We start from the raw sequence: 25,968 nt of genomic DNA, 5'->3' as shown, positions 1-25,968 counted from the left end.
CCCACCAAATTTATGCGACACAAAGGAGTAGTTGGCTCCGGAATCAAATAATATATTTGCAGGCAAACCATTTACAAGAAAGGTACCTGAAGCGACGTCTGCTGCCTCCTTTGCAGCCTCGAGCGTCATCTGGAAGGCTCTCGCCTTCGGCTTCGGTGGTATGTTGGGTCTTCCTGTCTCCTTCTTCTTCGGGCAATCCTTCAAAATGTGCCCTTCTTCATTGCACCCATAACAGACTTTCTGGTTGAGGGTGCATTCATTGGCGTAATGCCCAGGCTTTCCGCACTTGTATCAAGTGACCCCTCCGTCACACTTCCCAGAGTGCTTCTTCTTGCACTTGTCACACCACTTCGCTTCTGATCCTCCTCCCCTCGAACCAGACTTCGAGAATCTACTCTTCTTGTTGGACTTCGAGGATCCATTGAACTTCCATTTCTCACCAACCTCAGCCCTCTCCAGACCTCTTTCCTTTTGTTGGGTCTCCACGTTCTTAGCTGCTCGAACAGCTGATTTCAGAGTGGTTTCCATCTTGACTGTTGGGCCAAAGTCAGCCGGCAGTCCGTTTGCGAATTTCTCAATTTTGGAAAGTTCGGTTGGCACTAGGTATGGAAACAACTTCATCTTTTCCGTAAATGCAGCAGCATAGTCATCGATGCTCATTCTCCCCTTCTTCAAATTTTGGAACTCATTGTTCAGATCAATCAGGTCTATCTCTGAACAGTATTGCGCCTTCAGTTGTTCCAAGAACTCATCCCATGACATTTTCAGAGCTTCTCCCCGTGGCATTGTATTTGCCAATAGCTTCCACCAGCTCAAGACTCCAGTTTTCAATTGTCTCACAGCGAAGACAGTCTTCTGCTTCTCACTGCAGTCGCAGCTCTCAAACACCATCTCCATCTCGGAGATCCAGTCCATAATCTCAACAGGCTTTGGGCTTCCTGAGAGACTTGGTGGTTTCGCACCCAAGAAATTTTTGTACATCCGCCCATCCTTGTTGTTTCTCCCTTTTGGGCCATCCTTTTGCTCACCTTGAGTCCCTACTTGACTCACTTGGCGGCTATAGTTCCCTTCCTCAGATGGCTCGGGAACTGGCTCCGTCGGTTCAACATGTATGGTAGGTTCGTCCCTATTTTCGTGGAGCATCCGTCTCATTTCTTCCCTTTGTTCAGCTAGCATAGCCTGAATCATGGCTTGAACTCCAGCCATGGTGACTGGCTCAGGTGCAACTTCTTCGACAACAGGTATTTGCTGAACCACTGGGGGTTGGTTCCTACCTCCATTTGCGTTCACGTTTCCGCTACGGGTCCTTGCCATCTTGATCTATACACCGAATAAGGTGAATTTAGATCTTTATTTAGGATAGACGTTTTAAATCGTCCTTATCACTCTAAAACGTTTACATGCTAGTTCTAATATCGTAGTCGTACGTTTAGAATCCTAAACACATAAGGTTTCCAGATCCGGTCGGCAACAGACCATAGATCCGAACAATTAACAGCATATTATGCACAAAGCATTTAGCACATAAAAGCATTTTAGGCACAATTCCTAAAATAAGCTAGTGCTCACGCCTCACAATCATCGCTTAGCATTCTAAGTTTAAGTCTAGAAATCCTACAAATTCCTAGTTCGCTTAAACTAATGCTCTGATACCAACTGTGACATCCCCAAAATCACGGCCAGAAAAGACCGGTTTGTTTATGCTTTGTTTAAAAATCAGAGTTACATTTTAAATGAAAGTGTTGCGGAATTTGTCCCAAAAAAAAAATATGATAAAGATTTATCAAAAGCATTTCCATAGAAATGTATTTCATTAAAAGACTCGGGATGTCATGTTCGTACAGATCAAAAGCATAAACAGTACAATATAAGCCTTACTACATTATTTCATATCTACAGGCCTATATCCGTAATCCCTCGTCCAACATCATATCTATGCTCAAGCGCCACTACCTGTAATACATAAAACTGAGTGGGTCAGGCTTGGGAGCCTGGTGAGCACATAGGGTTTTCAATCCACAATAAATAAGTTTATTAATTTCATCGATCAACAATAACCCGATTACCCGTTCCCGTTATCCTCACTTTACGTCCCTAAACACCTATCATAAGGGACCTAGCCTAAGGATCATCATCGGGACGGACACTACTGCTAAGGGGATTCCTCAGCAATAAATGTCCTAAAGGCAACCATGTGGGGGATGGAGTACACCGGTGAACATATCGTTCACAAACACCTACAGGTTGCGAGCCTGCTAGTGTTCCACTGGACTGTCTAGAAGAGTCTGTGGTCGTCATCCATACTCCGCTAGATGACAGAATCAACAACATCAACATCGAGGCCTCTCATCATTTTATCACACATCACCTATTGCATCTACCCATGTTTTACCCCAACATTTTCGTAGATATAAAATACATATACAGTTTAAATCATTGAAAACATGTATAACAACGTTCATCTAGCATAGATAGCAAGTATTCAGATAATATGCACACATAGCACGTAATTTATATAAAATACTTCATATCTATGTGTAAGTTGAAAGTAACTATGCACTCACTTGTTAAGGTGATGATTCCAAAATCGGGCAGCGCTTGCTTCTAACGATTCTATTTTCCTTCGACGAAACCTAGCATTATTATCGCTAAATTTTAGTCTAATATTTACCGTGACCAACTATTAGTCTTAGTATTATTATTATTATATAAGCGTTAAACAATATTTTCCAACCACTATGTACAGACAGGGGCCAGACATAAAACACCGGAGGGCAGGACCATTTTGGCATATAGCACTTCTGAAATCCAACAACCCTATGCGGCCCTTTAAACCAGATTCCCCGTACCGCGAGTAGTTAAAAAAAATATTATAACGACACTTATATAAGTTATAATAATAGCTCAAATATTTATTATAAGTTCATAATAACAATACTAATTTTAAATATAAGCTATATTAAAATAAGGTAAGCATAACTTACTTACAAGGGGGTTTTAGCTAGGAGTCGGGCTCTGCAGGGGCAGAACTTCGTCGCTGAATCTTTCTAAGAAAGATTCGTGCAGCGCTTCAGCGCTCACCTTACTATACTAAGCTACAGAAAGAGAAGTCGAATCACGAGGGACCGAAATGCTCGGGGGATAAGGAGAGAAAGACTCTTGAATCAAGAGAATGGTGCAAGAAATATGAGAGCCCAAGGCTCTTATTTATACTAATTGAATTTTCAAAAACTACCCTCCATAATTACTTAATGACCTTTTAGTTATATAAACAACTAAACACCCCTCTATAATACTATTATAAATGGATTTAATGATATTTGTACTAAACTAATGTCGAAAGAACTCAACATTAGTCTTATAATGACCGCATCGTCGACACCTTTCTAATGATATATACATATGTATATATATGTGTACGTATACATGATTTATACTTTATTTTAATACGTAAATATGCTATTATAATTTGTAACTCGTTCATACGAACTCCGTTTTTGACGTTCTTTATATCCACGCGTAGGTGAAGACGTACTCTACAACTTTCGTTTAGATCACTAAGGCTAAATCTCGCTCTATCGTAAATTCACTATTCACGCTTCCCGGTATCGTGCCGGTTCTGTCGTGAAACTTCGACGGGTCATAACTTCTTCGTTATAACTCGGATTTCGGCGTTCCTTATATGCACGGAAACCTTGAGACATATTCTACAACTTTATGTAGAGATATCGGGATTATCTTACACTTTAATTTTGACGCTCATTTTTATTCTTTATTAATTATACATTTATAATTAAATAATAAACACATATAATTCACATAATACTCAAATATTTCATCTTTATTACTTCAAAAAGAGTTAAAAGAGTTGACCTAGACTATTACATTGACAAAAATGCTTAGCCCTGAAACCCGGGCGTTACATAAACTACCCCTTTGGCCCTATCGACCAGTAATCGGGGACTATTCCCCTAACTACCACTATCACATAATGCCATATCTTGTTAGCACATAAAACATATCAGATAATGGCTAACAAGAAAATTATCTAACAATTAACCCAATTACCTATCCCCATTATCTTATTTAATCTCAAGGATCTACCCTAAGAATCAACTATTTCTCGTTCATTCATTCCTAAGGATTTTCCTAAGGAATAGGTATGAAGTCCATCGTTGTCAATGACACAACTGTCAAGCACAGCTGCTAGTTCTATCACTTAGGCGTAGCTTCCAGAATTGGGACATTTTCTATGAGGCGCTTCTTCCGGTATTGACCTTTAAACGCTACTGTTATGGTCATAAGGCTCCATATTAGGCGCAACTGCCGATACTGTCCTTACAACGCAGCTGCTAGGACGTTTACCGTAGATCTAAAACATCTACGGGTTGTGTCGCAGCTGCCAGTGCTCATCTATAGGGTATTAGGTCCATTGCTGCCAATGTTTACCTATAGGGCACTAGGTCCATACTACTAATGTTCCTCTATTTCAGCTTTTACCCCTCATCATTCATATACCCATGTTTTACCCAACATATTTTGTAGATATAAAATACTTTATATAGTTTACATCATTAAAAACATGTATAAAAATCTTTCACCAGCATAGACAGCAAGTATTCAGACAATATGCACATATAGCACTTAATTTATAATAAAATACTTCATATCTATTTTTAAGATGAAATGGACTATGCACTCACTTGAGAAGGTGGTGAGTCGGCACTCGAACAACACTTCGTTACTCTCAACACAGTTTTCCTCGGACAAAACCTAGTATCATTACCACTAGAGTTTAGTCTAATATTCACCGAGACTAATTAATAGTCTAGCAATTATTACTATTATATAAGCGTTAAACAATACTTATGTAACCCATAATAATATCCCAAATACTTATTATAAGTTTCTAATAACGTTACTATGATTAAATAAAAGCTATATTAAAAATAGCGTAGGCGTAGCTCACTTACAACGGGTTTTCTCGAAAACCGGGCTTCGCTGGAGCAGCGTTCCCGAGCCGAAAGGCTCTTTTATCGGGGCTTCCTTCGGGTGCTAGGGGGTTTACCTAGACTTTAGGGGGCTTAAGGGAAGCTAGAGAGAGGTTCTAGAGAGAGAAAGAAGGGTTTGAAGGTGTGAGGAAGTGAGGGAACCCGACACCTCTATTTATAGGGGTACTGACTGATGGACTCGCTGAGTAGGAGGACCGAATCGCCGAGTTGGGGCATGTGGCAGCCTTCTTGAGGTGCCACGTGTCCAATTCTGGTGGTGCCACGTCACCCCTATCGCGTATCAGCCTTCAAACTTAGAAAGATCATAAGTCTCGCATACGAGCTCCATTTTTGACGTTCCATTTTTCAACACGTAGGTAAAATCAAGATCTACAACTTTCATTTATACTTCATCGACTAATTCTCGACCGATCTCAAATTTAACAGTAGGAGGCGTTTAGACTGTTAAATGACCGCGAAGAATTCGTAACTCCTTCATACGGACTCCGTTTTTGTCTGTCTTTTTACCGTTGAGTTCCTATTAATGAGATATTCAACTCTAATTTAGGCCACGTAAGCCAAAAAACGCTCGAACTGAAAATCGAGTTTCGGGTCGTGCACTGCTAAGCCAAATCTTAGAAAATTCATAACTTCCTCATACAAAGTCAGATTTGGGCATTCTTTTTTTGTATGTTCTCGGTTTAACATATACTAAAACTTTAGTTCAGATTGATAAGGCTAAAATTCACTCCATCGTAAATTTACTATTTACGCTTCCCGGTGTCGTGCCGGTTTTGCCGTAAAACTTCGACGGGTCATAACTTCTTCGTTATAACTCGGATTTCGGCGTTCTTTATATGTATGGAAACCTTGAGACATATTCTACAGCTTGGTTAATACTATTTATTATAAATAATCTTTTGCCGAAAATTCGCTTTCGACACTTATTGCCTATAAATTGACTAGCCCGGATCTACGGGCGTTACAATTATCTCCCCCTTAGGATGATTACGTCCCAGAATCATCAACGAAACATGGAAGTATAATGATTCCATATGTTATCTCTTCATCCTAGGTGATAATCGTAACTTCCTTGTTTCTTCGAATGAGTATCTAACTCTTGGACTCCTTGACTGCAGGCGGTGCTCGATCTTGCACTTGTTCCTTATCTCACGTTAAACTCCAAATTATGACCGTAAAGTTACAATCTCAATCCTCACTAGATACAAACTTTAGATAAGTTCTTTTATTACTACAATGGAACGATGTGTCATATTCTAATGACCTATCATCGTATGTTGCAATGCTTAGACTCAGGTCTTTTCGAGTCTTCCAAAATAGACTATACTTTCCTTCATGTTCTAATCTCATCTTAAAGGTAGCATTTCTAGCTACAAGCAACTATCGCGATACCTCTACCGATCGCTTTGATTATCTTTTATTTCAATCTTCCGGCTTAAGTCAGATGCTACATCAAACTTGGTTCTCTAAACCACGTAACATACTCATCGTAGTCGGACTCAATTCGATATGACCACTAGGGTCGGAATAACAATCATCCTTTTAGTCATTAACGAAACGATGGTAACGACATATTTGAATAAAACGTTATCAATTACTAACTTCTTGGTAACCTTGTGACTTTCCCTGATCCAAGCGTGAGTCTTGTGCTTCCGGTAGTATAGGCCTCTACTACCATTCACACCTACTCGTACTCGTTCCAAGTATTATCTCGTAGTTTTCCAAGTCATTATCACAAAAAAAAAAACAATTTTAACACATAAAAATGTGTCCAAACAATCAGAAAAATTTCCCCTAGACTCTACTAAGACTTCTTCTATGCGTATCTTCAATCATCAATTCTGCTTCAACTTGGTTGGTGGTGGAAATTCCATACGATGGGATAACTTCATTGATTATACCAAAAGTTCTTTCTTTCTGCTAATCGAAAGTGTACTTCTCCCGTACTAGACGTATTTATTTATTAGATACATTCTAAAGGCAAGATACCTCTCTTACGATATCTTCCAACACGCGTCATTCACTATCGCAAGCCTCCTCGTTTCCTCCATTTACTCAATTCGCTACGAGCCTTCACCATGACGTTACATTCACGGAAGCATGCGTTCAGCGTCGATATGAGAAGATAGATAGAGAAGATTTTAGACGTATAATCCTCTTTCTTACTTCGAAAGGTTACATGCTAGTTCTAATACCGTAATTAAACGCTTAGAAATCTGAACACATAAAATTTCCAGATCCGGTCGGCAACAGACCATAGATCCGATCATATAATGCATATCATAAATCATTTAGCACATAAAAGCATGTTAGGAATTTTCCCTAAATAAGCTAGTGCTTGTGTCTATTCAGGTGTATTACCTAAATTTTATTAGACACACTTCTCACAATCATTGCTTACCATTCTAAGTTTAAGTCTAGAAATAAATCCATATTCCTAGTTCGCTTAAACTAATGCTCTGATACCAACTGTGACATCCCCATATTCACGGCCAGAAAAGACCGATTTTGTTTATGCTTTATAAAAATCAGAGTGCCTCTTTTAATAAAAATGTTGCGGAATTTGTTCCCAGTAAAACATGATAAATACGTTATCAAAGCAATTCTGAAGAAAAGTAATTTTTTATTCATTTAAAACATTTGGGATGTCATCGTCAATACAAAAACATAAGCATAAATAGAACTTACATTTATTTACACTATTGATTTACATCTCTTTTAAATCTCTCAGTGTAAAGTAGCTTCGTATCGACACGTGTGATACAAATAAACTGAGTGGGTCAGGTTGGAAAACCTGGTGAGTACATAGGGTTTTCAACCCACAATAATATAATTATTATGTTTAATCATCAAACAATTAAACCAATTACCTATCCCGATTATCTTCTTTAATCTCAAGGATCTACCCTAAGAATCAACTATTTCTCGTTCATTCATTCCTAAGGATTTCCCTAAGGAATAGGTACGAAGTCCATCGTTGTCAATGACACAACTGTCAAGCACAACTGCTAGTTCTATCACTTAGGCGCAGCTTCCAGAATTGGGACATTTTCTATGAGGCGCTTCTTCCGGTATTGACCTTTAAACGCTACTGTTATGGTCATAAGGCTCCATATTAGGCACAGCTGCCGATACTGTCCTTACAACGCAGCTGCTAGGACGTTTACCGTAGATCTAAAACATCTACGGGTTGTGTCGCAGCTGCCAATGCTCATCTATAGGGTATTAGGTCCATTGCTGCCAATGTTTACCTATAGGGCACTAGGTCCATACTACTAATGTTCCTCTATTTCAGCTTTTACCCCTCATCATTCATCTACCCATGTTTTACCCAACATATTTTGTAGATATAAAATAATTTATACATTTTACATCATTAAAAACATGTATAAAAATCTTTCACCAACATAGACAACAAGTATTTAGACAATATGCACAGATAACACGTAATTTATATTAAAATACTTTATATCTATGTGTAAGATGAAATGGACTATGCACTCACTTGAGAAGGTGGTGAGTCGACACTCGAACAACACTTCGTTACTCTCAACACAATTTTCCTCGGACAAAACCTAGTATCATTACCACTAGAGTTTAGTCTAATATTCACCGAGACTAATTAATAGTCTAACTATTATTACTATTATATAAGCGTTAAACAATACTTATATAACCCATAATAATAGCCCAAATACTTATTATAAGTTCCTAATAACGTTACTATGATTAAATAAAAGATATATTAAAAATAGCGTAGGTGTAGCTCACTTACAACGGGTTTTCTCGAAAACCAGGATTCGCTGCAGAAGAGTTCTCGAGCCAAAAGGCTCTTTTCTTGGGGCTTCCTTCGGGTGCTAGGGGGTTTACCTAGACTTTAGGGGGCTTAAGGGAAGCTAGAGAGAGGTTCTAGAGAGAGAAAGAAGGGTTTGAAGGTGTGAGGAAGTGAGGGAACCTGGTACCTCTATTTATAGGGGTGCTGAATGATGGACTCGCCGAGTAGGAGGACCTACTCGCCGAGTTGGGGCATGTGGCAGCCTTCTGGTGGTGCCACGTGTCAAATTCTGGTGGTGTCACGTCACCCCCTATCGCGTATCAGCCTTCAAATTTAGAAAAATCATAACTCTCGCATACGAGCTCCGTTTTCGACGTTTTTTTTTCAACACGTAGGTAAAATCAAGATCTACAAATTTCATTTAGACTCCGTTGGCTAATTCTCGACTGATCTCAAATTTAACAGTAGGAGACGTTTAGACTGTTAAATGACCGCGAAGAATTCGTAACTCCTTCATACGGACTCCATTTTCGTCTGTCTTTTTACCTTTGAGTTCCTATTAATGAGATCTTAAACTCTCATTTAGGTCATATAAGCCAAAAACCGCTCGAACTAAAAATCGAGTTTCGGGCCGTGCACTGCTAAGCCAAATCTTAGAAAATTCATAACTTCCTCATATGAAGTCAGATTTGGGCGTTCTTTTTTTGTATGTTCTCAGTTTAACATATACTAAAACTCTCGATTAGATTGTTAAGGCTAAAAGTCGCTCCATCGTAAATTTACTATTTACGCTTCCCGGTGTCGTGACGGTTTTGCCGTAAAACTTCGATGAGCCATAACTTCTTCGTTATAACTATGGTTTCGGCGTTCTTTATATGTACGGAAACCTTGAGACATATTCTACAACTTGGTTAAGACTATTTATTATAAATAATCTTTTGCCAAAAAGTCGTTTTCGACACTTATTGCCTCTAAATTGACTAGCCCGGATCTACGGGCGTTACAAAAATGATGTCAATCTCCTGGATCTACAAGCTCCTCCTTAATCCTTGCCTCTTCCTCAACCTCCTTTTCTTATAAGAACACCCAAAATCACACAAAGAAGCTCTCAAATGGCAAAGATAAACAAGAGTGGGTTAGGGTTTTCGAGGTGGCTGCTTAAGGGTGATATGGAGGCTGGTCCAAAGACATAAGGTCCTTTATATAAGGATCAAACCCTAAAATTTAGGGTTTAGGACCTGCGCGTGTACGTTGCGCGTACCCTTTGTACGCTGGGCGTACGTGCATGGCCTCCCCGCCCAATTCTCTTGAGTACGCTGCGGGTACCTGGTATGGTACCCCTGCGTAATGTCCTTATCAGCCCATTTCTTGAAGCCCAACAGTCCTGGCCTACACCAAATTAACCCACTACCCAATAAGATAATTAATATTAATACTTGGTAAATCCCGGATGTTACAGTTTATGCTTTGGATAATAATTTGCATATGTAACTTGAGAAAAACCTAGATCCAAAGCATTAGGGTTGCATGTACATCATAGGAATGTTGTAGTGCTCAAAAGTCATCACAATAAACATACTGCCTAGCATATCCGAGTGCTGGCCTACCCTTCGGTCTCTTTCAACCGGTAACCGCCGAGCATATCAGGGTGCTGGCCTGCCCTTTCGATCTCTTTCAGTCGGTAACCGCCTAACATATCTGGGTGTTGTCCTAACCCTTTGGTCTCTTTTGCCCAAGGACTTCTCCCCGTCCCCCTATCAAAAAAAGATGTAGGGGACAGTACCAAAAACAAGAGACGAACTCAAATAAAGGGTGGAGAAGTACCTGCGACAAGTTGAAGGGGAAAAGCGAAAGGAAGCAAACATCAAAGCAGTGGAAAACACGTATATCAAACAAGAGGAAACAGACGCTCATCCCAGCTCCCACCACCGGGATCGCCATGGAAGGTTCCACGATAAGAACAACTGACACTCGAGACACCTGTTTGAAAGATTTCACCCATTTGGGAGGGACGAGCCCTGAGGAAACAGATCTGAAGTAGATGTCATTGGAAAAACACCATCAAAAGCAGAAAAGGAAAAAGGGAAGTACTACGAGTAATACAAAATCAAGGCCCACGATACCAGCGAATGTACAATGCTAAAAAGAGAAGTAGAAGAAATACGACTGACCGACAACCTTGTGGATATAGCAAATGACTTGAGGTCCAAATTCGAAGCCGGTCCCAAGGAAACGCGAGACAAAAATGACACAGGCAAGCACCCGACGGAGAAGGAAGAAATCCTGGGCATCACACGCCATTTATTATAATACAATGATTGTATAAATGATTTATACTTTTATAATAGTTATAAAAATATAATGATTCATTTTTAAATTCATTTTTACATAACTTTATAAGAATATATACATAATGTGTTGATTTTTGATATATTTTAACTAACGAATATATGTATATTCAAACTTGTTTTTCAACCATTTTAGACAATGTACATTATATATTTGTACATAATTGTGTTGAATACCATTTTGATTACATATAATGCTTATATATATATATATATATATATATATATATTATATATATATATATATATATATAATCAGCTTTTTCATAAGTTTAAGCTATCATGTGAACATACATGTATTTGTACATACTTGTGTTGAATACCATTTTGATTACATATAATGCTTATATATATATATATATATATATATATATATATATATATATATATATATATATATATATATATATATAATCAGCTTTTTCATAAGTTTAAGCTATCATGTGAACATACATGTATTTATAACATAACTTTAGCTCTTTTTTTATTTCTAAAAACATGCATAAAAATCTTTTCTTCATATTAACTAAACATGTCACCTTTTATCAACCTATATATATATATATATATATATATATATATATATATATATATAGAGAGAGAGAGAGAGAGAGAGATCCAAGTATTCTAACTAATTATTGTACATCTATCGTATGCTATGAGAATGATAAAGAAAATATGTTGTTTGATAATATAAATACGTTCAATCTTACATAACTATTGTTATTAACACAAATTCTCACTAATTAAATCATCTATAAGGTTATTATACACTTATTATTATTATTCTCATTTCTGTCAGAATGTTGTCAGAATGTTTTATTGGGTCGTATTTTGTCAGGATGAAAATGAGTGAAAAACAATGTGTGAGAACAAAAAAAATAATCAAGAAGAATGCATGAAAATGACAATATTCTTGTAAGGTTGAACGTATTCGCGTTGCTAAACAACTTAGGGTGCGTTTGGTTGTGAAAAATATTCTAGTTTTTTAGGAAAATTCTCCAAGAAAAACGGAAATTTTGAAAATGTGTTTGGTTCGTTTAGTTTTCCAAGGTTTTCTAAGAAAATGAAAATTTTCAGTTTTCCAAATTGTATGTAAATTAGCAATGAGATTTTTACAGTTTTCCAAACTTTTCCAAATTTCTAAGATGGAAAATGAAAACTCCACCCGTTCCAACCAAACGCGTTTTCATTGAAAATTGAAAATGAAAACTCAACCCTATTTTCTGAAAACATTTTCATAGAAAATGAAAACAATTTTCCACAACCAAACGCACTCTTATTCTCTTAGTAATTCTCATTGCATACGATAGATGTACAATAATTAGTTTGAATATATATATATATATATATATATATATATATATGTATGTGTGTGTGTGTGTTGTTATACCATAAACACATATTATACATAAGTTGTGGTGATTTAAGGAATACTTATAATATTTATAAAAGATATAGAAAAAATATCTTTAATTATTTATAAAATATGCAACTTATATATGTAGATGTATACGATTTTATAAATATTATTCTATTTTCATTGTCAAAATCCACAACAACCGAATTTGATTTCTAAAATACACATGGAATGAAATCCCCATACTCGAAACCATGTCAAAACCAATAATTTAGAGTTTCGGGTTCAATTTGTTATAATTCTATAGTTTTCATGAAATCAGTTTCTCTTTGAAATATAATAGCATTAAAAATGAACCCAAATGATAAGTATAAGTCTTTAAGTTCAAAATAGATTAATTCTCGAGAAATTAAGTATAATACAACTTAAATTGCTTAATAAAATACTGAAATATTGCACAATAGGTCTAGTTATAATAACGTTAATGACGATTGACCGACAGTTCTTGACCTATTTCACCAGTTGTTATAGTAGTCTTATTATCCGTAAGGTGGTGCGATAAAGTTGTATATCCTGGTGGAATTATAGAAAGGACGGTACCGTACTGTGAGTCTATAGGTATGAAATTAATGGTAGCATAGGTAACTGTAGTACCATTATTTGAATAATAGAAGTCAATGGCGGACTAGGTGTTTGTAACGTTATACTTGTTGATAGTTACTAGAAAGTGGTGGTAAGCTGGGTGACTGTAATTCCATGAATTGAGGAATGCAAGTCAATGACAGATTTGGTGCATGTAACACTATACTTGTATATGATTAGTAAGATATGGTAGTTTGGGTGATTGTAATACCATGATTTAAGGAATGAAAGTCAATGGTGGACTTAGTGTTTGTAACGCTATGCTTGTAGTTTGTTTATAGAGAATTAGTGGTATGCTTGGTGTTGTGATTACTACTGTGTGGGAATCAGTTGTTAGTGGTATGCTTACTGTTGTAATTACCATTATATTATCTTGGGTGTAAGTGTTGATTGTAGTGGTATGCTTGGTGATGGAAGTACCACTATACATGAATATTGGTAGTCATGATAGACTTGGAAATTGTAATATCATGGACTAATTTAGTGGTGGTCTTGGTGACTGTACCACCACTATATTGAGATTAGTTATTAGTAGTGGTCTTGGTGATTGTAACACCATCATATTGAGATTAATTGTTAGTGGTGGTCTTGGTAACCGTAACACCATAAGGTTATGGGGATGTATAAATTGTATGTTAACATTATATCATGATAATATCCTTGGTGATTATAAAATTATTATTGGAGAATTGTAAGTTAATAGGAGCCTTGGTGGTTGAAATATTATACCAAAAAATAATATATTGTAGTGAATGGTTGTAATGTTAGTAAGAGAAATGTTTGTTGGATGAGTTTGGAGTATATGTAGTATTGATTATAATTGAAGAGAGATTAATTGGAATTGATAGTAACTTGCTCAACTGCAAGTCTATTATGAATAATAAATGACAGAGTTGATGTCGGTAATGTCGTACTTGTGTATTGAATGTTTGGAAAACACATTAGGATTATATAGTTGAGAATTTGATGATATATATTTAGTTATGTAACTCATATAGCCTTATTTAACTATGTATTTTAGGTCATTATTCTAATATATTTGAGTAAAAATGTTATATTTTAAGATATATGATACTTAATATGCTTTGAAATGTTCGGTTACAGTTAAAATCAGAGTTGAGATGCAAACGGAGGAGAACAGAGCTGAAAAAGACGCAAAAAGGATGTTGATGGACAGATTGACCTCTCTTTAGTATTTTGTCATATCTAATGACTCGTAACTCCGATTAAGGAGATTCAAAATGTTCTGAAAATGAGACAAAATTTCAGACGATTTTCATGTTCATGCCAAATTCATATTCCAAAATATAAAGAAGTTTTAAAAAATAATATTTTCATGTAATTGAAGATAAATCACTATGTACAAAAAAATGAGAAATAAAATACTTAAAGGTTGGTAAGAGTTTTTTAAACGATATTTAAGCCATGAACAAAAATACCGATCCAAAACATGTCTCAAAGAAAGTCAACATTGAACCGTTCTAAAACGAGACCGGACAAAAAAAATACCTGCTGAGGCCGATTTGAAAAAAGGGGGACCGTTCCAAAACCATTCTAAAAAAGGATATGACCTTCCAAGATCGATCTGAGACCGACCCAAGATATGTCGGAGATCGGTCTCCAAAAAAGATCGGAAGCAAAAGTTTATATACATATTATTTTGTGTTTATCACATGTTACCTAACTTCATACTTTCTTTATTTTATTAAATTTTAATATACCCTTTCTGTACATCTTAATATATCTTTTTTGTGTTATCACGTACTTATTAACAGGAAAATTAGAAATCGAAACCAAAAAACCAGAAAAAATCAAATTTGAACAGAAAAAAATGCACAAATACTAGATCGAAAAATATCAATATTGATACCAAAAAAGACCATACCGCATTCTAACCTGGATAAAAAAAAAAGAAAAAAAAGACTGAACTAGAAAAAGTCTACTCCAAGACAAATTCGAAAAAAAAAAAAAAAAAAAAAAAAAAAAAAAAAAAAAAACACTAGACCACTACGAGATCAGTCTAAAAAACTAGATCTTTTTTAGACCAATATGCATGTCTACACTTAGATCATCTGTTATACCAACCACATACCACATATGTGACCACTAACTACCACTAAACCTATGAGATAATCTCATTAACCACTCCACTCCACATCATTTTTCTATTTAAATTTAAATAAAAAGTACAATAAAACACAATAAAACATATTTTTTTAATTAAATTAAATTCAAAAACACAATAAAACACACTAAAACATATTATTAAACTAGTTTTTTATTTAATGAAACAAATATTTCATTAATTTAAAAACACAACATAAAACAAAAGAAAACATAAAAAAAACATAAAAATGCAACCACAAACAACTTAAACTAGTTTTTAAACCTTATTTTTAGTGACCAAATTTTGGGGACTCTCTCAATTTTCACCAAACTTTAACGTGTTTAAATGGTGTGTGTTTCGCGTCTTCATATTGGTGCATGACCACAACAAATATGTCGTCTTCGTCTACGTTGTTTATAACAAAGTTATAAATCTCATTGAATTCAATGCATTTAACCTTTATATCGCAAAACTACGAACATATTTAATCAATACTACGAGTTCGGCAACTCATTAAATTAAAGAAAACGTTTCCAACTTTTATCCAAAAAGGGTTTGACATCATACAATGTGGGTCTTCTAAAGCCGCTACCCATGCTCGTGCTAAGTTATCTTCTTCATTTTCTGATCAATTCATCATTGTAAGAGCCATTGGTTTTGAATGAATGCAAAAGAAGTGTGTGATTGTGTGAGAAAAGAAAGAAGAAATTGTGTGAGTATGTTTAATAGAAAGTGTGGAATTTATAGAAGATGTTTAATATGTTTGAAATGTAATAATAATAATAACAATAATAATAATAATAATAATAATAATAATAATAATAAAGTATCCGTTACAAAGAAATTAGTCGTTGCAAAGCATCAACCAATAGCCATTTCCGTTTGATTTCGTGGAACACACAGCGAACCATCACGACCACGACCGACCGGGATGGTGTGCATGGTCGTGGTCGTGGTCCACGTATACCACGAGCCTTCTCGTGCATTGTATACCGTATGGCCTAACGACTATAGTGGTAAGTGTCACATCATCACCACACTTCATACCACTAACCATGAGATACCTACCACTAAACACACAACTCCATCTCATTTTTTTAAATTAAATTTAACTAAAAAAACATTAAAATCATATTTTTTAAATACTAGTTTTTCATTAAATTAAAATACCACATTATATTAGAAAACACAATAAAACAAATATTTTTTTGAACAAACATTCCATTAATTTAAAACATACAACATAAAAAAAAACATAAAATTTAACCACAAACAATTTAAACTAGTTTTTAAACTTTATTATTTTTAATAACTGAATTTTAGGCTCTCCCTCAATTTTAATCAAGCTTTGACGTGTTTAAATGTTTGTTTTGTGCCTTCATATTGGTGCATGACCACAACAAACGACTCGTTTTCGTGTACGTTATTTATAACAAAGTTATAAATTTCATCGAACTCAAGGCATTTAACCCTCATATTGCGAAACTTCGAACATATTTCATTGAGACTAAGATTTCGGCAACCCATTAAATCATGGAAACGTTTTCAACTTTTACCCAAAAATTAGGAGGCATTATAGCATCTGGGTTTTCTGAAACTGCCACACATGCTAGTGGTAAGTCATCTTCTTCATTTTTTGACAAATTCTTCCTTTTATGAGCCATTGGTTTTGAATTATCAAACAAAACAAAGTGTTTGATTGTGAATAAAGAGAGGAATTGTGTGAGTAGAATGAAAGAAAAAATTGTAGTATTTATAAAAGATGTTTAATGATGTTTGAAATGTAGAAATTAAAAATATATATATGAACGTTACATGAGATGTTGTTACTCACAATCGACTTTCATTACGCGTTTAGAATCGTGATGGCCACCACAAATTACCATGAAACAGATGAATCACGACCCAACGGCTGTGGTCCGTTGCCACCTCATGAACACAGATGCATTCGTGGGTTGTATACCGTATGATCTTAGCTACTAAAGTACGGAACTAGAAGAAAAAAGAAACTACAAGAACTACACCTATAAACCATAGATTATTACCCTTTTAAGATTTTTGTAGAGAAATCGGGAATTGAATGTCAATTATGATCATTTCATCTTTTTTTCAACGTCATTTAGTCAAATTTGGTATACATGAGACCAATTGCAAAGTTGTCTCTCCTTTTTTTGATAGTTCACCAACTCTTAATCTAGCAACGTACATCATATTTGTATCTTTAAATAACCAATATAGTATCCCAATTTATGAACCGAACCTATGCCATTATTATTATATTAATAGGATACAACTTTAAAGACGAAGACATGATGTACAACCCAGAAAAAGGTACAACTTCCATTGCACGAGGTACAAGCCCATAAAGGCAACAAGTAGCAATTACCTCATACCGGAAAGTGACTCGTCATCGGAGGCGCGAGAAATCGTATCGTTTTGACTATTGCCGCCAACTCCCCGGAACGACTCGCCGGAAACCAACGCCTGAAGAAGCTTCGGAGGCGGTGGAACCGCCACCTCCACCACCCCTTCCAACATCTTCACCACCATTCCCATCGTCGGTCTTGTCGCCTCTTCATCTTGTATGCACCAAACCGCCACCAACCCCACTCGCTCTACCTCCTCCACGTCATACTCTCCGGCGAGTCGCTCATCCACAACCGCCGCCACATCCCCCTCCGTTATCCTCCTTGCCGCCCATGGCGGAAAAAACCACTTCTCATTACTCCCACTTTCACCACCACCACCACCTTCCGGTGGTGGCCCCTCAACATTCCGGCGACCACCCAATATCTCCAATAAAGTCATCCCGTAACTATACACGTCAGCTTTGGTGGTTATAGCCACACCGGAGATCCACTCCGGCGCGACATACCCCCATGTGCCTCTCATGGTCGCCAAAACCCGACTGAAATCTCGACCAATTAATTTTGCTAAGCCAAAATCCGACACTTTCGCAGAAAAATCTTTATCGAGCAAAATATTTTCCGGTTTAATATCACAATGTATGATACAATTTCTACATTCTTCATGTAGATAAGCAATCCCTCTTGCAGTTCCGATTGCAATTCTGAATCTAGCTTCCCAGTCAAGAGTCCGGCCATTGTTTTTCAGATAAGAACTCAATGGACCATTTGGCATGTAATCGTATACAAGAAGCCTATGTGATTCTTCAGAGCAGAAGCCTATCAATCTAACGAGATTAACATGTTGGATGTTACCGATTGTACACACCTCTGCACGGAACTCTTTTTCACCGCCACCTGGTCGTTCCAGTCGCTTCACCGCCACCAGGGTGGAGTCTACTTTCCCGCTAAATACTGCCCCAAATCCGCCGTGACCAAGCTGCTCTGAGAAGCCATTGGTGGCGGCGTGGAGCTCTTTATATGTGAATACCTTCAAGTTCGTTACGGGAAAGACGGATTCTTCTTCTAGTTTTTTTCTTTTAATCATCTTCTTCCGTAGAATTATCAAAATGATGATTGCGATTGATGCAATTGCCAGGAAAGAGGTGATTGTGGTTATTAGAATAATCGTTTTCACGCCGATCTTCTTTCTGATGACGCCTTTATGAACTCGAATATTCAATGAATCTTGGATTATACCCAAATCAGAACTCGAATTTCCGAGATTCAGAAGTTTCCCAAAATAATTCTTGCAGGAATTAGTTTTCGGATTGTATGACAAAGCCATACATGAACAATTACTCAAACACTTTCGTTCACAATCGCTTCTGCTACCTGAAAGTGCTTCGATTTTTTCTGGATCAAATGTCATGTCGCCAATTTCTTCAAACTTATCGTCGTTGCTACAAGCATCATCGCCGACCCTTCGACAACCAGCGGAAAAATCTCCGGCGCCCCACCCAACACCATCCAATGGTTGAAACCCGTCAAAGCATTTACACGGATTCACCATTGATTTAGCGTTACAAAACCCTAAATCCCCACATAACCCATAAACCCTACACGGGTTCTCTGGTTCCGACCAAAACATGTTCCAAAATTCTGTCTGTGGCGACCATGTGTATTGTTTGATTTTGCCGGAGGAATCGATGTTGAATCGTGTGAGCGGTTTTTGTTGGGTCATTGTTTCTGTGTACCCAAATGTCGCCGTTTCGGTGAAAGGATTTGTGAAATAGAATTTATATATGTACGGAAGAGTCATCTCCGGTACACCGGAGAAAATATTCCCCGTCCAGTTGCCGCTACTCCAATACATTCGATTGTTATCGGCCAAAAGCTCAACCTCGCCGTAATCCGGCGGTCTCAACCGCAACGAATACTTCCCCGGTGCCGGATCGTTTGAGCTTTTCCAACAAGTCAACGTTTGACCGACCGTCAAATTCATCCCCGGCAAAAACGTGTCCGCCGGAAAATCAAAGCTCCGCCATCTAACCACCCCACGAGCATCCATAAGAACCAAATCCCCATCTTCTTGAAGCTTCACATCTCCTTCACCTTCGAAATCTCCATCTGCACTTTCCCAAACGACGTCGCATCGTGAATCTCGATTATCCTTCACCGTCAACTTCCCACCGTCGATCTCAAGAGACGACGCATCCCGGCTACTCAACGGCGTTTCACGGTTCGCCACCCAAACATAGGTGGGAGTAGGGATTGACGCGTACCAAATCCCCAAATACCATTTCGATTCTTCGCTCGTGTTGAAGAATCCGAGCACAAAAGTTCTGTTCTCGCTAAGAATAGTGGAGTTTCCGGCGATTATAACTTTGGAAGAGCTAGGGGTTAAGCAGGATTTTGATGGGGTTGAGCTCGATAACTGTAATGATGTGAACACGAGAAGTAAAATGGTGATTTTGTAAGAAAATCGTGGTTGGTTGTGCGAAGAAGAAGCCATGTTTGAAGTGAAAGCATGTTTTAGTTAAATAACATTTGGATCAATTGAAGCTTTTTTGCAAATTGAACTTCAAAAATGGCAGAATAGAAGATAGTATGTGCTTTGTGTGTGAGAGAGAATGAGAGGTTGGGCTTGTTGTGGAGAAGAAGTTTTAAAGGGCATTTCAGTAATTATAAATCGAAGGTTTTGTATTTTTCACATTGGCCGTTGCTCTCAGGGTTTTCATTTGCATACATGTGATGAAGTTCTAAGTTCATATTTCCATCATTTAAATGAGTGTCACAGTACAATAAAATAAACCAATAATTATAATGGATGGTCACTAGAATGAGAGGTGGACCATTTCTAAGGATATTTTTTTATAAAGAAAATCATGAGATTTGAATGAAGCTTAAATGTTAAATTACTAAGTAATGAAAATTAACATGGATTGAAGTAAATCTGGAAAAAAAAAAAAGTTGTATTAGGATTATAATCATCAATTCTAACTTATAAACTTAATGGAATCAAGGAATCCACGGTGAAATAGAGTTTATTAAAAGGAGCTGCCAATAAAACATCCTTTAGATACCCTAAACATCTTTTAGATACCCTAGTGACATATTCATAAAAAAATGACAAAATTGCAAAAATGGTCCCTGTGGTATGCATTTTTTGGGGGTTTTAATCAAAACCATGATTTTTTTGGATTCGTGGTCTTTTTTGGCTAGTTTCGTTGCGTTTTTTGTCCCTCTGAATAGTGAAATGACTGTAATACCCTTGGGTTATTTATTTTTCATTTTTCTTTCATTTCTTTTTAAATCTAATACTAATATATTTATTTTAAGAATTAATAAATTAAGAAGGGACCCACATTCTCTCTCTCTCTCTCTCTCTCTCTCTCTCTCTCTCTCTCTTTCTCTCTCTCTCTCTCTCTAATTTGGTGGAGTCCGATTCTAAAACTCACAAGAACACATATACACACAGATTTCATGATTTCTTCTTTTGGATCTACGTATTCTTGGACCTTAGATTTTTCTCTGTAACTAAACTCCATATTTCATCTTCTTCATCCGGTGGCGGATCTTGCACCACCCACAAAAATCTTTGCTCACTTCTCTCCAACCCAATCATTATTCCCTTCAACTACTTGTGGACAGTCGGATTACATAATCGACTTCCGCTTTCACCTTCCCAAATGGATTCTTAACACCCATAGGAGATTTCCTGTCCACCACCGATTGCCATGTTGGTTCGTCGGATTCAAACACAGACGAAATTTTGACGGGAGACAGTTTGACAATCGTCTCCCCACCACTGCCATTTACTCACGTATGAGTTTTGTGGGTCATGTACATTGATTGAAATAGATTGATTTGGTGTGTTTTCTATTCTTCTACAAGTGGGTAAAACCCTTGAGCATCTAATGAAGCATTAGGAAATACTTTATCATGGCTTGGAACAGGAGGGGTTTTTTTTTCAGTTTATATTAGAGGAGCCATTTTCATGTTTGATTTCAGAATTAAGTGTTCTTAATTATTCTTAATATTATTTCAAGTTTCAGGTGGTGTGGTCATTTCCAGTGGTGGTGGTGTAATATTAGTGGTGGTGGTTGTGGTGAAGATTAATGCGATGAATTCAAATACATGTCATTTTCTAGGTTTTATACTGATGTTTTTTCAAAGCTTGATGGATTAGATCTTAAAAACGATCGAGTGAGTCTTCAAAAGGATATTATATTCTTTTTAGGTAAATTGTTTATTGTAATGATTTATTCACAGTAACAATTCCTTGTCTTACACCAATACTCTCCATTGTCGACAGTATGATCTTACCTCTACAAACAGGGGCACAACTATCACCATGGAAAACCTGCAAATGCATTCCACGAGTGAATATGGAGCTTTTTCTGGTCAGTCCAACTCTAATTCATACGTTTCTACATCAAACAGAGGTAGCAATTCAAGCTCCATGAAGAATTTCAGCACCAAAACAACTAGATTAGGAACACAGGCACAAGGTATTGAGAGAGAGAGAGAGACGGTGGGCCCCTTCTTAATTTATTAATTATTAAAATAAATATATTAGTATTAGATTTAAAAAGAAATGAAATAAAAATAAAAAATAATTAACCTAAGGGTATTCCAGTCATTTTATTATTTAGGGGGACTAAAAACGCAACGAAACTAGTCCAAAAGGACCACGAATCAAAAAAAATCATGGTTTGGACTAAAACCCCAATAAAATGCATACCACAGGGACTATTTTTGCAATTTTGTCATAAAAAATCACTCTATAATTTACTATCATACTATATTATGCAAGAAACATTTTTTTTTCACCACATACATTTGAAACTCCCATGTATTTTTCCTTTCACCACATTCATTTGAAACTCTCATGACTTTTTAATTTCTTTCTAATAGTAATTATAAGTTGGTTAATAAAGTTAAATAAATATCAAACCTAAAGTGTAATTACATATAAACTAAATTTCAATATTAAAATAATATATTACTTCTACTTATTAAGTGATTTTTTTTAACTTCTAACATATTATACTTAATTTATTAATTTTAATATATTGTTGGATGTAAACCATTATCATTTTAAAGATACAATTTTGGAACAATTTGTATAAAATACTTAAATTATTAATTTGAATATAACATTACAATGTCAACTTAAATATAAATTATAGTTTAACTTAAACAACCCAAAAAATATTTTGTAAATAGTTAAAAGTGATTAATTGTAGTGTTTTCCTAATAATGATTATAAGTTGGTTAATAAGGTTAAATAAATATCAAACCTAAAGTGCAATCATAAATATATTAAATTTCAATTTTAAAATAATATATTTAATTCTACTTATAAAGTTATGTCTTTAACTTTAACATATTATACTTAATTATTTAGATTTAATATGTTATTGTATGTGAACCATTATCAGTTTAAAACTACAAATTTTGAACAGTTGGGACAAAATACTTAAATTGTTATTTTAAATATAATATTACAATGTCAACTTAAATATAAAATTTAGTTCTACTTAAAAACCAAAAAATATTTTGTATATAGTTAAAAGTGATGAATTTTAGTAATAAATACAAAAACTAAATTGTAATCTCAATTTAACTAAAATATTTCTTAAATATATTTTTATAATCGTTAAAAGTTTTCAAATAAGTAGCTTAAAATAACTTACGGTAACAATAGTTAAAAATAACTCTATATAAAATGATTATATTGTTACCATTAAAATTAAAAAACAATGTTTTATGTTTTAAATAATTATAATGGTCAAAATTAATAGCAAATAAATTTAAAAAATTAATTAACAATAACAACAACTATAAATAACATTAAACCATCTATTATATTTAATTTTATTCATGTATAGTCCGCTGGTAGAAGTTATTCAAACGATTAAGATTATGAAATTATAATAGATGTATATATTATCATATAATTCAAAATATTCAATACATTATATAAATTTAGTATACGAATTATTGAATCAAATTTAACAACAACGTTATTGTTATATTAAAAAAACATACATGTGTAAAGACTTCAACTATATAGATGTTTCTGCGCAAGGCATTCACGTTGTATAATATATATATATATATATATATATATATATATATATATATATATATATATATATATCTTTATACCTTAAAAAGCATTTACCACATTTTGCTGAATTTTAAGAGGTACAACCCTTAAAGCTTCATATACAACAACTTTAGGCATTAAATAAATTATGAATCTTAAAGTCATGTCAAATTAAGTCAAACTGAACTGAACGAGTAATCCTCACCCAAATGAATAGCTCAAGGTCTGAGAATGGGTCATTCGATTCAATTTTTTCTGAAAGCCCGCATAGATTGCGTTTGACTAGATGAAGTCTTTTGAATCCGTGATCTTGGCAAATATATGAGGAATTTGGCCAGTCTCCCCTATATGTGGCATGTTTTTGTTGAGCACTTGAGCTTCATCACATTCATCTCCACACTCTTTCACCGTATTCCTCAATCACTCTTCTTCCCTCTAAGAGAAACCCTAATCGTCTCATTCAACAATCTATCTCCACACTTTTGTTAGAAACCCTCTCTTTCTCTCTTTTCTTATCTTATTCCCTCTAAAAAGATACCCATTAGTCAATCTTGTTGGATTAGTGTCTAAGTCCATAACTATTTTGGTATGTACTTGACCCGATGGTGCATGGTCCTTTTGGGTTGCCTTCACCAAAGCAACTTGATAGGATGAATTATGGAGAGAAATGATTAAATATGATTTGTTAATATGTTATGATAATAATATATTAAAGGAGAAATCATATTGTTTAATTAATATTAGTCAATAATTAATTGGTAATTAGTTTTGTGACTAAAAGAGATTAATTAAACTTAAGGGACTAGAATTGTAATTATAGGATAATTGCAATTTGGGCTATGGATTGTCTTAAATTAAGGAGTGGACGAATTCTATGGGGAAGCCCATAAGGAAATCGTCCAAGGCCTTAATTAAAGGAGTCCATGGGTTGCTTAGGGCTTAAGCATCCAAATTAGGGTTTCCTTGTTAGATAACCCTAATAGCCTTACTATATATATGACCCTTATGACCCAAAAACGTGGTGAAGCTTTATTCTAGGGTTAGAACATGTTTTTGGGCAGCCTCCATCCTCTCCCCTCTTCATCCTCTTGCTTATGGTGTTTGTGAACCATTAAAGGAGTGACAATTGTGACTCTAAGCTTTCTAAAGTCAATACAAGGAGATTTGGGATTGTTATTGCTACATAACAACCAAGGTAATATCTTAAACCCATTCTTATGTTAATATGATTACTTGTATGCTAGAATTAGGGTTTATAGTCTTGGATAACTTGCATGTACAATAGAGAAACCTAGATCCAAGCATTAGGGTTTGTATGAGCACATAGGATGTTCTTATGACCAAAACCCATCAGTGGTATCAGAGCCTAGACTGGTTTCTATTGTATTGATGCATTGTATGATTAAAAAAATTCGATTTTTGTGTTTCTGGAGGCTGGACTCGCCTAGTCCATAGATGAACTCGCCGAGTCCATGCTGACTCGACGAGTCCATGCCTGACTCGGCGAGTCGGCACGTCAGAAGGAGGGAAAACCGGGATTTCTTGTTGTTTTTGGTTAAGGATAGTTGCCTTATCATATTAGATCAATATAAATCAGATTTTATGATATATTTGACTATTTTCTTGATCTAATTGAAGATATTTATCAATTAATAAAATATTTGTTTCCTTATGTGATAATTGATTGATTATTTTGATTAAATTGGTAAATTGTTTTGCAAAAAATCATTAAATAAATAAAATATGGATAATTATGTGATTAAATGTTAATTAATATTATTTGTTATTTGATCCTTGTTGTTATGAAAAGTTTCATATTTCCCCTATAGGTTTTATAGTTTAAATTTGAACCCAAAAGTTTTGTTGTTTTGAAATTTAAATAGTTGAAACCCTAATGTTTTGAAAAAGGTTTCAAAACTTGCCCTCAAGTTTTGGAATTTAAATTTTGATTAATTGTTTAATATTGATGTATATTTAAATTCTAAACCCTAATGTTTTGAAATGTTTCAAAACTTGCCCTCAAGTTTTGGAATTTAAAAGTTGATTAAAAGTTTAATTAGGAATGTTAAATTCTAAAACCCTAGTATTGTTTTGAAAAAGTTCAAATCACACCCTTATGGTTTTATTAATTAATTAAGGTGTATAATTAAAAGAGGTTTAATAAATCCATAAAAGTTTTGGCTTACAATTTAATTGAATTAAAAGTATAATTGTTAAATTTAACCACCTAATATTTTTAAAAGTGTAAAATACACCATATA

The 25,968-nt window shown here is 35.3% G+C and overlaps 1 protein-coding gene across 1 annotated transcript; it reads right to left on the bottom strand.

Annotated features, from left to right (window-relative positions):
• Positions 1 to 17,490: 17,490 nt before the first annotated feature.
• Positions 17,491 to 20,358, bottom strand: RLK4 (receptor-like protein kinase 4). Its single transcript, XM_079008398.1, has one exon. The coding sequence runs from the start codon at positions 20,102 to 20,104 to the stop codon at positions 17,627 to 17,629; it is 2,478 nt and encodes an 825-aa protein (XP_078864524.1). The 5' UTR covers positions 20,105 to 20,358; the 3' UTR covers positions 17,491 to 17,626.
• Positions 20,359 to 25,968: the final 5,610 nt, after the last annotated feature.

The sequence above is a fragment of the Lactuca serriola genome, chromosome 7, assembly GCF_051521515.1.
Source record: "Lactuca serriola cultivar US96UC23 chromosome 7, Lser_US96UC23_V15, whole genome shotgun sequence".
Classification (NCBI taxonomy): Eukaryota; Viridiplantae; Streptophyta; class Magnoliopsida; order Asterales; family Asteraceae; genus Lactuca; species Lactuca serriola.
This window is presented reverse-complemented; position numbering and strand designations above follow the sequence as displayed.

Coding starts and splice junctions, on each gene's coding strand:
- RLK4 (XM_079008398.1), bottom strand. CDS start 20,104: ATGGCTTCTTCTTCGCACAACCAACCACGATTTTCTTACAAAATCACC.